We start from the raw sequence: 14362 nt of genomic DNA, 5'->3' as shown, positions 1-14362 counted from the left end.
GAGTTTTGTATTCAGAGAGTTTTAAATTTGTTGCTTGTTTTTTCCAAATAAATTTATGGAGCGTGCAAGACATGCATGATGCATATAAAATTGTTGTTGAAACAGTTATGAGTTGTCCGTTATCATACTACAAATTATTGAAGCTGATTAGACCATTAGGCTCAAAATGTAGAAAACATCAGTTAGGAGACACGGTTTTGCATCGTATCTGAATTTGTAATTTATGGGATTTATGATGGGGCTAATAAAGAATACTCTTTCTAAACGATACGACCGCGTTTGAGTAAACTTTACATGAGATATAGTGAGAAAGAGTCACAACAATGAAGGGGTTGGAGAATCATTCTTTGCCCATAATATAAAAGAGCACTGTATTGTAGACATACTACTACTCATTCACAAAGTCATTACCAAAAGATATATGTAAAAATAAAACAAAAATAAAGGAAGAAAAAGTAGTCGAAAAATCTTGGGAAACTCTTTGTTTTAACCAAAGCCGAATCCTTCGCTAGCTTCATGTATCGCAAGCAGTAGCCTCTCCTGCAGATGTTCCTTAGACGGGTACTCTGGTAGATCTAACTGATTGAAACTGCAAAGCATTTTGGATATTGTTTGTAAGTCTAATGTTTTGGGGGTCATTATCATCATCATACATAACCGTAAGGAAATTTACCAGGTATGAGCAGACGGCAAGTGATTTGCGCTTCCATATGCCTTGTGGATTTGAAACTTCTGTGCGCCTGAGATTCCTTGTAGGGCACTAAATCCTTCCAGAGGAACCTGTTTGTTGGATTTCAAATATTAGTGAACGCAAAGCTCAACCACACTTTTTTCTACAATCTATTTTTCTCAACACTCATTTATCATTTCAGATTGTCAAATCCATTTAGCCTCAGAAGAGAACCTTTGGAGGCTTAGTTAAGCAAAGAAACGTATATAAGACCAAGGCCGCATAAGTGTAATATGTTTGTTTACCTTAGAGGTTCCAGTTACAAACTGCAGTAGACGGGCTTTGTCTTCTTTGCTCAATCCCTGAACAACCTCCCAGAACCACTGAATAACGGGGGATCCAGGACTGTACCCAGAATATTCTGTATTCACCCTCAGGTCATCCACTGATACATATATAACAAGATATAGGTCAATAAAACCTCCTCTTGTATTTGACTTGGACAGTCTTAAAAACCAACAGAAAATGCCATGATAACTTACAGTCGATATCAGGAAGACCACTAATTAATAACTCCAATTCCTTGTCATTGAAAATGGATATTAGATCTCTTAGGATAAGTTCACTAAACCCTTCTAGGAATGCATTTATCTGAGGACGGATGGCGGTGGTTAATCGATGCTCGGCAACTAAGTCAACATATTGATGCTTATTCTCCTCAGTAACTTTAATGTTCCGACCTCCAGGGATTAATTCATGGTCAGTTACCTGCAATTTGATATTTAGATGTTCAGAAAAAAACAAAAAAAAACACCAGAAATTATTTCAAGGACACTGTTGAAAGACTGAACAAGTTACCTCCGTTTTTTCATACAGTATCAGCTTCTCCTCGTCAGCGTCAATGCTAAAAGTGAGATCTAGGACATCGCTAATATCATGCTGCGTATGGAAGAACAGATAAGTAACAAGAATATTTGATAGCGCGGCTTTATTTCACAAACCAGACAAAGTATATAAAGATTAACAAGTGCTGCAACAGCATAAATACCTCCAGCATCCATTTCAGGTTCTTATAGTAATCGGGATCTATGGCTTCAATATCGTGGTATGTAACCTTAACTCCCAATATATGCTTGTAAAAGGAACGAGTGAAATGGACATCAAGGAGTTGCCCATCAAATAGAGCTTTTCCAACCTGGACAGATCAAATTAGAAATTAACGCATATACCACCAGAGTACTACGTCTAAGTCATAATTAAAGGGAGCTAAAACTTACAACACGGCCAACAAATTTGAAGTAGGAGAGGTGTTCTGTCTGGTAAACAGAGTTTGGATTTGGTTGGAAGGTTGAGTCATTGCCAACGGTTGTGAACAGAAGAGCTCCTTTGTCAAAAATAACCCTTGACAACAACTGATACCATTCCCTGGTAAGCCCACCCGCATCAATACCTTCTTCTCCTTGGAAATGAACAGTCAATCTACCTTTCAGTTCTTGAGTTGTCCTCATACGCAATTGGTTGTATGAATCTTCAAGAATGTATGCTCTTCTCACAGAGATTCTCAAAGGGCTATGGTGATGATCATGCTGGTGCTTTATCTTTGATCTGAAGTATGCACGTTTGTTATCAAATTCAATAAAACGCGGGACCTTCAGCATGAGTGAAAAGGACTTCTCAAGCAGAGCAGGATTTTGTCTGATAAAAGCATTAAGAAGCTTCCTGTGCCTTTCAGAAAACCTGATAAAAGACGCATACTTCTCATCCACCTTGGAGCTAGGTCCTGGACCCTTGGGCTGTTCCTCAACTTCAGAAGCCATGGGGACCCCAAAATCATGACCTGAACCTGACTGTGATGGATGCAACTTCTCACAAGTAACGAAAAATGACTCTATATAAGGCAAGATGTTCTGGGCACCAGCAGGAAGTGACTGGCTTACTCCAGCTACCCTTGTTGTTGAGCTCAAAGACGGAGATATAGTAATAGTCGAAGACTCAGAATGCACCTCAATTTTGCATATGCAGTTGCTTAACTCCAGCCACAGAGGTTCCAAAGCTGAATTGATGTTCGACAGCTGAGAAAGCACAGCGAGATGCTCTTCTGAATTCTGTGGCTGGTTTTTCCCTTTTGTGATTAACGAACCAATGAGGGAGCTTAATGCCTGCAAAACCCTCAAAATTGCAGATCCATCGGACGAAGTGGTACTTAGCAGCGCTTTAACTGCTTCACCGAACATGTGAAGTTCACTCATCGCTGTTCTCGTCAGGTTTTGTATTGCATTTGCAAGCTCAGTTATAAACAAATGACAATGGCTCGGAGCAATTGCCACAAGTTTTTTCAGCACCTCGGCCACAAGGGTGTACGCGTTATCTGACAAACTGAATGAACAGAATAAGTAGTTAGACAAGAGGTAGAAACTTTTACATTTAAGCTATGATTGAAAGATTTGAGGTAAGAAGTTATCGTAGATAAGCATCCGACATACCCTTCACGTGCAAGTAAGGAACAAAGCAGACACAGCTCGGCTTGGGGAAGATTGAGCAACACACTCTGAACATCACATTCACTCTCTGCTCTGGTGGAGGAACTTGCAGATGAATCTATTGGCTTCGTTATTGTATCAGTAGAACCAGATATAATATCATGATTTTCTGAATTGTTTTCAACTTCTAAACCTTGAGGTGTTGATTGTTGCTGACTGGCAGACCCATCTGATCTGTCTGCTGTATCAGACTTTCTTTCAGCATTGTCAATGATGACCTCCAGTAAGTTTAACAGCTGGATTATATGATGAGAAAACACATCCATACGTGAATTGATTATAATAAAACTAAACAAAGCTAAAACGTATCACTGAATGAAAAGAAATACCTGTTCGAGATGAGCCACACTTCTCAAATAAAGAGGCTGGTTCAGGAGGCTGAGAAGCAACGCAAAAGCTATAGACTCGGGTTCGTGCTCCTTTCTGCCCATATAATCATCACTTACTACAACAGCTTTTCCATGTGCTTTGTCTGAGGGTGCCGAACCTTGCAAGGAAGGCAGTTGAAGCCTGGACTGAAGCAGAATTTTTGCTACGTACATATGATTTCGAGCCAAATATGTCAATGTCTCAAGAACACGCCGAGACACTAGAGGAGGAACCCCTGCAAAATGAATTACAAAAATTATATAGAATACTTCTAGCTCCGGCATTTTTGAACAGCAGACACATACAACTCATGAAAACACTTTTGTTGTACGAGTGAATCCAGACTAAAAAAAGCATACCATCAAAATGCTGAGGACGTGAATATGTAACATTGCTTTGACATGCATAAAGACGATAAGCTGGTTCGGAAACACTTGAGTAGTTAACAGGCTTCCTTGTGTCGAGCATCAACATATCCATGAATGTATTAACTAAGGAAAACCTTGTTTCTCCATGAGAACATAAATTCAGCAAAAGCCTCTGCAGAGGACCCTTGTATAGAGGCTGCAGACCAAAGAAATATGGATAAATTCTCAATGTAGGCGGTTAATTATTCTAAATTGAAGGCGGTTAATTATCTAAATTGAGTGAAAGATGCATTAGGTAGCTACCTGAACTATGCGAAGAACGCGAATCATTGCTTGGAGTGCCTCAGTGTTGACTAAAGGAGCTCCATCAGTCTCTATAACTTTTGCAGCAGACCTACGAGAAGCAACCCCCTCATTTCTCTCTATTCCGGACAAAACACCTTCGCCTCGCCTGGATGGCTCCCCTCTACGAAGTCTTGGATGCATACCGAACATTGTACTTCGGTTGTGGTATCGATGAGCAAACCTTTCACGCAACATATTTGCTTCTGCGACCAGTGCAGGTGTAAGATTTGCAAGAATAGCATCGGATGACGTTAACAAAACCTGAATACAAAAATAACGTTAGATGGATATATTTGAATTATTCATAGCCATGGCGTTTTAAGGTAATATAACTCATACCTCTTCTCGCAACTCAGAAGGAAATGTTGCAATTATTGAAACCGTGTCCATCTCCACAGGCTGACCTTCAAGTTCCTGAGACTGATGAAGCCTTTGTGCTTGTTGCTGTGCCAAAACTTCAGCTCGGATATCAGGAGGAAGTGCAGCAAGAAACTCAGGATCAATATCTCCTGAATTGTTCGGTTCACTAGAAGAAGGTTGTGGCACTTGTCCTTGCTGAGCCGAAAGGACTTCCGCTCGCAGTTCCTCTGGTAGCGCATCCAAAAATGCAGGATCAATTGAACTAGCATCCCTATTTACGGGTTGCTCTGCTGGAGGATTATCCTGCTCAGCGTCGTGGCCAGAATTCTCAGATACCTCAGTAACACTGTAAAGAGAAGCTTCTCGTCCAGCTGAAGTTGGCACAAGTGACAAATTTGCCCTTCTTGAGCGCATAGCTGGCTGTACCTCAGGCCTTTCGGCACCATCATCATGGCCATCAGCACTTCCGATTTCGACATCCAAACTTCTAAGGCTTTCCCCTAAGGTTGCCCCACTTCCGCCGCTTTCTTGGCTCACAGCTTCAACATCCCTGACAGTTGAATCATTTTGATCATATTGCATTTCGACTGACTGAGACTGTGAGCTTGAGACAGAATCATTAGCAGTGGCTTGTGTATCAGGCCGAGCAGATGCATCTAGTACGACAGAGGGGGCAGACACATTGGCACCTCCATTATCAGTGGTGTTTTCAGCTGGAATTTCAGGTCCAATAGTTGCCTCCTGGGACCGCCCACTCTCAGCCTGAGATTGGGGTTCCAATGAAGAATTCTGATCAGAAGGCTTATCCGAGCTGGGTCGTCTCAACTGAGACACAAGCAAATCTTCAAGACCTTGTGGTACGGTTGAAGCACCAGATCCAACAATTTGCTGGCTGTCATCAGCCCACAAATTCAAACGATGTCCCTGGCGTCCATTCCTCAGGGATCGGAATATAGCATCCAGCCGTGATGCAGAACTACTGTGGGAATCCCTACCTCCATCAATATGATCACGCATATTCTCTAGAAAGAGAAGAAAAAAGTTCATAAGCAAATCATATCTATAAGAAGATCGACAGGATTGACACTAAAGCAGGATAGTTATTCATATATAAAACATAAAAACCATAACAGAAAGGTGAAATGAACAAAGTGCAGAAATGAGAACCTGTTTGACTTTGCGACGCTGGAAGTGATGCAGATCCCGATAAAAGAGGATGCTGTGAAGGAGTAGCACCATCCCCAGTTCTCCCAAGAAGGCTGTAAATCGAAGTTGTTCGTCCTTGACGTCTTGAGCCAAAGACTTCAACAGGCATCACATGAAGTGTTTCATCGGAAAATCTATGATCTCTAAGAACCTCTAAGTGATCAAGAACGTTTAGCCCATTGATACCATCTTCAAACCTAAGAATTACCCGATCTTCATCATCTTCGTCCTCTTCATCTTCTTCAACCAGTACTTCTTCTTCAAATTCATCATCATCCAGCTCGTGATCATCTTGATCAGTGTCATGATGAGGTAGGTGATGTACATCATCTTCTTCCAAGTCATTATCCTCCTCGTCTTCTTCTTCATTATCGTTTTCATCTTCATCTATTTCGTCCCCCTCATCACCAGACATCTCCTCGTCTTCCTCTTCATCAAGATTTTCCTGCGAGTGGGTGTGCATCTCAAATTCTATACCCAACGACCCGACTCCATTTTCCAGACCCCGGGCATCCTCAGCTTCTTCTTGCATATAATCATCATCCGCTGGAGCAAAACCTTCATCCAAGTCTTGATCATGCTCCATGTCATCCGTCAGAGCCTCGGAACCAACATAGGTGTTGGAACCACCAAAATTCTCCACATGATCTGCTGTCATGGTATCATGATTGGACCCTAGTAATCTTTCTACTGCCTGAGAAGCATTAACAGTAGTATCTCCTCTTCCTGATTGAATTTGATCAACGGACTTGTTCGCATTTTCATCCTTTGAGTTCGAATCAGCAGAATGGACATGCTCCTTTGTCACCAACTCCAAGACTTTTATGATTCCTGTTACAGCTTTGGGAGATTCTATATTGTCCAAGTCCAACACTTCGAGAGTACGAGTAAGAGACTTGACCAAACCAACATCGACAAAAGTAGCAGAAGCTTCTGAAGATATATGTGATCCAGTAGGTGACCGAGCTGAGAGAATATCACTCAAGAGATCAATTAGAATTTGTATTTCATTAGCTGGTGGTCTAAAACCATTGCAGGTATCTATGAAGTCATTGAAGATACTGCTAATGTCAGAAAATATCCTCTTCCTAGCTTCAGCTGATCGAACAGATGCGCCCACTAAAAATTGATTACCTCTACTTGCTAGCTTTTGCCGCCAATCACTATCCGATTTCTTTTCCTTTTTCACCCTTGAGTATGGAATAAACTTGTGAAGAATATGATGAAATATTCCACCTACTTGACTACTCTTCTGTTGGGGACCTCTGAGACTGTTAATTTCAGCATCTCTTCGAAGTATTATATGGATTGATGAAGAATACATTAACAGCATCTCGCTCAAAAGCTTCAGAACGAAAACCATTTTAGCCAGGGAAGCTGACATATCCTGTGAATTAGCTTCCTTTTCATCGGGTGTGGCGGCAACAGCTTTGCCTTTCCCTTTTGTAGAGGCAAGATCAATATCCATGTCTGCTAAAGTTGAATCACCTTCAACCATGTCATCTTTTGGAGGAGGAATGAAATTACAGATAGAATCCAGAAGCAGCTCAAGAACACCAATGAAGGACTGGGGAGGCTTTCGGTGAACTTTAGTGGCCTTGGTGCTCCCAGGAGCAGGAGTAGTTACCAATTTCTCGTCATTAGAGGTCTGAGATTTTTCTTTCTCAGCTTTGTCCTTATCCTTCTCTTTCTCTTTTGACTTCTCTTTTTCTTTCACTAATACGATGTAAGGTCTTTCACCAACCATCTCTACCTGGCATATCGAACGAGCGGCCTGAATAAAAGTGACCGGGTCCCGAGCAATTACTGAATTCACATTTAATAAAAAGTTGCGTGGGGATATTCTCTGATTTGAGTGCCTGTTAGAAAGTGTTGCAAGTGCATGCTTTATCTCAGATTCCATAGCTTGCTGAAGCGTTTGGGGATCTTCAAGGACGTGACGGATAATACTAGCAGCAATACTGTCAAACCCTGGGAAGAGACTATTACTCGGCAGAGAAAGCAGAGCTTGCACACCTCCACAATCAAGAAAGCAGACAGCAACAGAATGTTTCCTCGTCAATGTAGAACAAAGCTGTAGAACAGCATGCATTGTTTCAGAAGGAAGCTGATTCCGGATACAGGCACAAGCTATCTCAATCAGTTTCTTTTGATCATCAATATCAATGAGCTGTGGAGAACCAAAAACAGATTGCAACTTCTCTTGCTTGCTCTCATCAATGGTTAGAGACGACGTCTCACCCTTTTTCAACTCCTCTATAAGCTCAGTATTTAGTTTCTGGTCCACCTGTAGCAGCCTATCAATGGCAAGAAATCCTGTCGTCACCCACTTTGGAACTTTAACTTTTTCCTTATCAATACTACCAGAATCCCACTTCGAAAGTACATCGCATACAAGTCTTACAATACCAGCCTTCAGCGCAACTTCACGTGAACCTGCATCTTCATGTAGAATCAAAGCAAGAACATGCAACAGAGCAGATAGCAGATTGTTCTTTGTGTCATCGAAACCGGGGCAGCAATCCCTAATTCGACTAAGAAGGCAAGATATAACACCAGATCGGTGTTCCCCATTGTTTTCTGAGCATATCAATACAAGTAAATCTCTAACAGGAAAAGCAAGGGGTTCTTTCATCTGCAAAAGCTTCGTGCATGTTGTTATAAGCTCTTCAACAGGTGGCAGTGAGACCAATTCTGCTTCGATTTGTTGTTGAGCTTCATCTGCAACATTCTGCTTTGTATCTGATTCAGAATTTCCGAGCGACATTGCAAGAGCACGAGCAAGCTCATCATCATCCTCTGGGATTTCTTCTGGATGGGAAAACAGCCACTCCATGGCCAACTCAACACTGTTTGATCCAACCTGTCTCAAAGCTTCTTCTGCTCTGGATCTGGAGAAACCCATCTCCACAATTGTCGAAATGGTTGTTTCATTAGGAGGTGGACCTGTTACACGAGCACTACCACTGCCACCTAGGTTTTTCAGTTCCACTCCAGAGTACACATGCTTGATGATGGAAATGAGTGTCGTAACGTAATCATAACTACACTCCGTAAATTGTGGATGAGTCCAAACAGGAAGTACAGCTTTCAACACAATGGACTGGAGAATCTTCACAAATGTCTCAGCATCTTGTGGAAATGGAATATTTCCACTTTCTACTGGTTGAACAAGCAAGTGTTTTGTGAATGGTGACAAGATAAACGATGATGTGACCAAATGGTCCATGAGCTTACCATAGCTAGCCAGTGGACCATATATCCACGCATGATCTGCATCTTCCTTTTCATCTTGTTTTCCTTTAACATCATCAGTCTCCATTGGAGATGAGCGGTTCCTATTAATTGTGAATAAAAGCTGGCTTGTAGCATCAAATGTTGTCAAAACTGTTTGAATCACCCCCCGGCTGTAAAAGCAATTTATCAGAACAGGATTACACGAATCAGGCCTGTCAAGAAGGATAGCATCGATGAAGTCAACAACTTTGCCAAGGTAGCGACATTTAGTTGACACTGAGGCCTCGGGAACAATCTCATGGCCTCCAAAATTTAAGTGATCCAGGGAGATTGAAGCAAAAGTTGACGCAACTAACTTAGATGACGGAGAAACATTGATTGTATCTTCTCTCCTACGAGATGGGAGCAGCATTGCCTTCCCTAACTCTTGGAATATGTAAGTGATGTGGAAGGACAGTGATCTCACCATGTCACAGCAAGATGTATAATAGGATCCATCTTTTTCATGTTCTCTATTGCCAGAAACGTCTGATGAACTAGAGGGACCATCAGTAACAGGTCTTGGCTGAAAACCGGTTGATGCACGCCCAAGATCACGGTAAAGATTTATTAAATCAAAGAATTGAGATTCTGCACTCCATCCTGCCGTCCTCCTTCTAAAAGATGGATCAAGGAACTGTCTAAAAGAATTAAACCTTTGGCCTTCTGTCGCAGTTACAACCAATTCTGCTTGCTCTGACTCAGGAGACGAACCAGTCTTCTCGTTTTGACTTTCCAGTGTGGCACCCTCATGAAACGCCAATTGCCACAGAATTTCACGGTGCAAGTGCCCAATGTTTTCCAGAACATCCTTGCTTCCATTAGCAAACTCCAAAAGCAATGCACTCACCCAACGGTTATCCTTTGATGCAGCTAGAAACAGAAGAAATTCCACAAGAAAAAGAGAGGCAAAAATTCCTGAACTTGGAGAAAGTTTTCGATCCAGTAAGAACGTCCCTGAAAGATCTTGCAGTCCTTCTAAAGCTTTCTTCAATTGATCGCGAAGAGAAGAGCAAAAGGCACGAGCAAGAGAAGAAGAGTGATGTTGCGTAAAACCCTTGAAAACAATGGTGCTATGCAAGGCAATAGATATCCCTTCAGAGGATTGAGCAATGCTAGGTCGTAAAAGAAGCTTGAGTAAAGCCTCGATGCCCGACTTCTCCACGAAGAGACGAGATGTCTCAGAATTCTCCATTGTTCTATGTAGCAGAATTATCAGATGAAAGATGCAGAGTTGAATGAACTGCTCATGACTGACACCAGATGTTTCCTTCACATCTGAATCCATTTCCATCGCAGTACTTTCAGTCAGATTTACAGAGGACGATGAAGAACCAGTCTCTCCAAAGCATGCAATTTTATCCACAATTTCAATAATGATTTCAACACCGGTGGCTCTTAGCGATGTAACATGTCGCAAAAGCTCTTCCACAGCATTTGTAAACGGAACAATGGCCTCATTCATAGCTAAAACATACTTCTTGCTGGTAAATACATCAACAAGGAAGCGCAATGCCGATGTTTCTTTAACTGTCTCCAGTCCTTTGCTATTGAGACATATAGCACCCAAGCCATTTGGAATGCATGCAAGAGCCTTTGACGAAGGAAGTATACCTGATACAACTGAAGACAAAAAAGCTTCAGGGAGACCCATTTCAAATAGGGAAGTAAGAGATGTTGGGTCTTTGTGAATTATATCACTCATCACTGTGACAGCTGAGTAGTAAATATCACCGCCAAATTTATCTGCATTCCTGTATATTAACGACAGAGTGGCAGGCAAAGTACTCTCATGAGAACTTTGAGACCTATTAGCATTTCCAGGAGTATACGTAGCAGAACCAAGAGACTTCAGAAGAACCTTGATGAGTCTCTTCCGGGATAACAACTGATCACCGTTTATTTTCAAGGATTCACCTACTACCATGTCACTGCTGTTCTCTACATGCAACCCAAGGATGTGATGTACCTCTACCTCTAACCTCTGAGACAAAAGCTCTACTCCCCCAAGATCTCTGAGTAGAGGTACGGCTGAACTACTATAATCCATGAGCTTTTGTAGTGCTTTAACAGCCAAATATACAAGATGCATGTGGCTTGGATCAGCATACTCCAAGAGAGGGAGAAACGTGGGAACCATTCCTGACCCCCTTATAGTGCTTCCAGATGAAGATGATGAAACAATGTGGAGCAAATAAAACTGGAGTAGAGCCTCAACAAAAGCAATAGATGATGGATCACTCGAGATCTTCAAAGATAGAACAGCTTTCTGAAGCACATTAAGCAGAATCATTCTGTTGCCTACAGCAAAACTGATGCTAGATCCACTTAGAATCCTGGCCCGATCATGAGAGGCAGAGTAAACAGCCAATTGCGCGCCCAATGCAAGCATGGCAAGAGTCCTGATGGTTCCGGGGATTGGTTCTTCAGATCTGACAATTCTGATTAATTCATTCGTATACTCTGGTTCATTTGCAAAGAAGGATGCAAGTTCGTCTTGAGCATCACTTGACTGAACAAGAACAATAAACGCAAGTAGGCAGATCCTGCTATACAACCGGCATATTCTGGAAGAACGAAAAGCATGAGCATATCTAATCCGGGTCAGTAAAGAGAATCTGAGCTCCGGAGGAACATTGTGAAGCTCTATACACTGCTTCATTATCGCTAGATCTTCCTCTTTTCTCATGTGTAAATCAGGAATGTGTATCACCCTTGAACTAGAACTAGCACTTCTACCATCATCTATACTCTGGGCATGTCCACGCAACTCAAAATAAACAGTAGAACCAATCCGGTAATCTGCTTCACTCTGATTATTTTCCAAGTCCGAAGGAAATAAACTCAGACCTTCGTCCTGATTTTTTTCGTTTGCCACAACACAAGAATACAAACCCAATCCCTCCTCTTTGCTACCCCACCCCTGGGCGATAGAGAGTAGGAAGCTGTTTACTGAACCACATCCAATCAACTTTCCGCTCCTGTGGAGCTTGGATGGGCTAATTTTTACAAGCGCAGAAAGAGTTTCCAGAGCTGCAATGAGAACCTCTGGATCCGTAGAAGCAAGTAGGAGTTTAAAGTGCTGCAAAAATAAATGATGTTGGATGAGTTACTAGAAAATACAGCATTTAAGTTTTATCAGCTCTAATACAGATCTTGGAAATTCATCAAAGCCTCCAGAATAAATCAACATACCTCCAAACCATCAAACGAACTTTTGTTGGGAGAATTTTCCAGAATTATCTGCATTGCCCTAAGTATTTGAAGAACTGTGTGCTTAGGAAAGGGATCCTCATCCTCCAACATTTTATCGGACAAGAGAAGGTCATTCCTATTTGATAAAAATGTCTTGAAGTATTTATCAAAATGTAGAAACAACGGTCTCCAGTGATGAAAGTTCCCCTGGATTAATAAATATAATCCTGTCAGAAACCCACAGAGATAGGAAAAGAAAAGAATAAACCTGAAACTTCGAGATAGTCTCATAAAAATTACCTTACTGTACTCCCACCGAAAACCAGAGAGAGGTATTGCAATATCAGACAGTGGACTCTGAATTACTTTGTCAATAAAGGATTTGATATCAGGAGGCTGTAAAACAAGATAAAACAAGTGAAACTTGTTAGGACTGGGATGTAAATAAAATCTAAAAGATTGCATGAAATGAAATAATAATTTGCAAAGGAGGCTAGAGAGTAAACAAGGTTGCAAAACAAGCTTGATGAGAAAAAGATAAAAAACAGTCAAGGACTTTCGTTTGACAGAAAACTAGACACATTGGATAAATCAATCCTATACATACACCCTAAAAAAGTCTATCCGTCAAAGACTGAGTAACACAGGGAAGATCATAAAACCAAGGAGATTAGACTCACTAATTGACAGGATATTAAACATATCTATGTAACATAGCTATGATAGTTTGACCATAAAGCTGACCACCAAAACTTGATTATGAGGGCAGATACAAAAAAAAAAAAAAAAAAAAAAAATTCCCTAATAGAAGAAAACCTAATTAAATAGCATCAAGAAAATAATGAAAGAACTCACCGGCTCAGCGTCGAGTGTAATAGAAGGACCAATAGAACCTTCACCGGATAAAAGCTGTCGGAGTCGTGACGGCATACTTGATGATCTCCCGGCCGCCATCTAACTGCTCCAGCGTCGGCTAATTTTCAAACCGCTGCAAAAAAAAAACCCCAAAAAGAGAGTATAAGAAAACTGAGACAATCAATTTGAGAAAACCAAGAAGAAGGAATCCAAGAATCTCAAACCAAGCCAGATCAGAGAGAGTAGAGACAATAAAACGTGCGGCGAAACAAAGAAAAAGTGCGGAATCATACGAATCTGGGCAAAAGAGTATATAGATAGATACATACCTATTGTATACGTATAGACAAGGAAGAGAGACGAAGACGACGAAGTAGAAGAAGAAGAAGAAGAAGAAGAAGAAGAAGAAAACCCCAGAAAGAGAGAGAGAGGAGTAGTGTTCGCTGCCTTCGATTTTGCTTTTTTTTTTTTTTTATTAAATCAACCGAGTAAGTAAGTAGTATGTATATATGTACCATACGGTGAGGGTTCAGAGTTTTGATTAGGGTGTAAAACGAGATTTTGTCCCAAAGAGGAGGTTTAATTTCTTCTTCTTCATATTATTGAATTTCTTTAGTTACTGGGCCTTAGTTTTGGGCCTGTTCTCTCGTTTTTTAAATTTTTCCTACACTATTATTATTTTATTTTTCGAAAATAAATATATGAAGAGACGAGTGAGATTGTGAGAGGCCTTGACCCAAAGCCCATAGATAGGGACGGCAATCATTTTCTCTGGTTCATTTCCCATATTCGCATATTCCCTGCGATAGACATTAGACCTAGGGAGTTGGGTTAACCGAACCAACTCGAGTTGGATTTTCCGGTTATCAATTAACCGAAGTATTTCTAGAGGGTTACCAAAATAAACTGAATACAATTCAGTTAGGTTTTCGGTTTATTTTGGATGTTTCACTTTTTTTTTTGTTAATTCGGTTATCATTGGTTATTTTGATTAAATTCGAGTACTTCGGTTCAGTTAAATGTGGGTATTTTGGTGAAAATCAGATATAATGTTGGTAAAATAAGAAGAAGTTTTAAATTATACAGGTTTCATTTTGATAAGTTTTCAAAAACTGATATGGCACTTTTAGTTTTATTATATTCATTCTTCTTTTGTTGAATATTATAATCATTCTTAT

The 14362-nt window shown here is 40.9% G+C and overlaps 1 protein-coding gene across 1 annotated transcript; it reads right to left on the bottom strand.

Annotated features, from left to right (window-relative positions):
* Positions 1-236: 236 nt before the first annotated feature.
* LOC104724192 (E3 ubiquitin-protein ligase UPL1) lies at positions 237-13752 on the bottom strand. Its single transcript, XM_087484805.1, has 17 exons — positions 13514-13752; positions 13185-13317; positions 12630-12725; positions 12330-12536; positions 5820-12216; positions 4632-5674; positions 4251-4553; positions 3939-4143; positions 3540-3814; positions 3154-3446; positions 1948-3046; positions 1719-1865; positions 1529-1609; positions 1213-1438; positions 976-1115; positions 674-780; positions 237-589 (listed from the first exon to the last, which is right to left on the bottom strand). The coding sequence occupies exons 2-17, from the start codon at positions 13281-13283 to the stop codon at positions 487-489; spliced, it is 10821 nt and encodes a 3606-aa protein (XP_087340931.1). The 5' UTR covers positions 13284-13317; positions 13514-13752; the 3' UTR covers positions 237-486.
* Positions 13753-14362: the final 610 nt, after the last annotated feature.

Source organism: Camelina sativa, chromosome 2 (genome assembly GCF_030686135.1).
Source record: "Camelina sativa cultivar CO46 ecotype springtype chromosome 2, ASM3068613v1".
NCBI classification, from domain to species: domain Eukaryota; kingdom Viridiplantae; phylum Streptophyta; class Magnoliopsida; order Brassicales; family Brassicaceae; genus Camelina; species Camelina sativa.
Note: the sequence above shows the minus strand (reverse complement) of the source record. Positions and strands in the feature narration are given on the sequence as shown.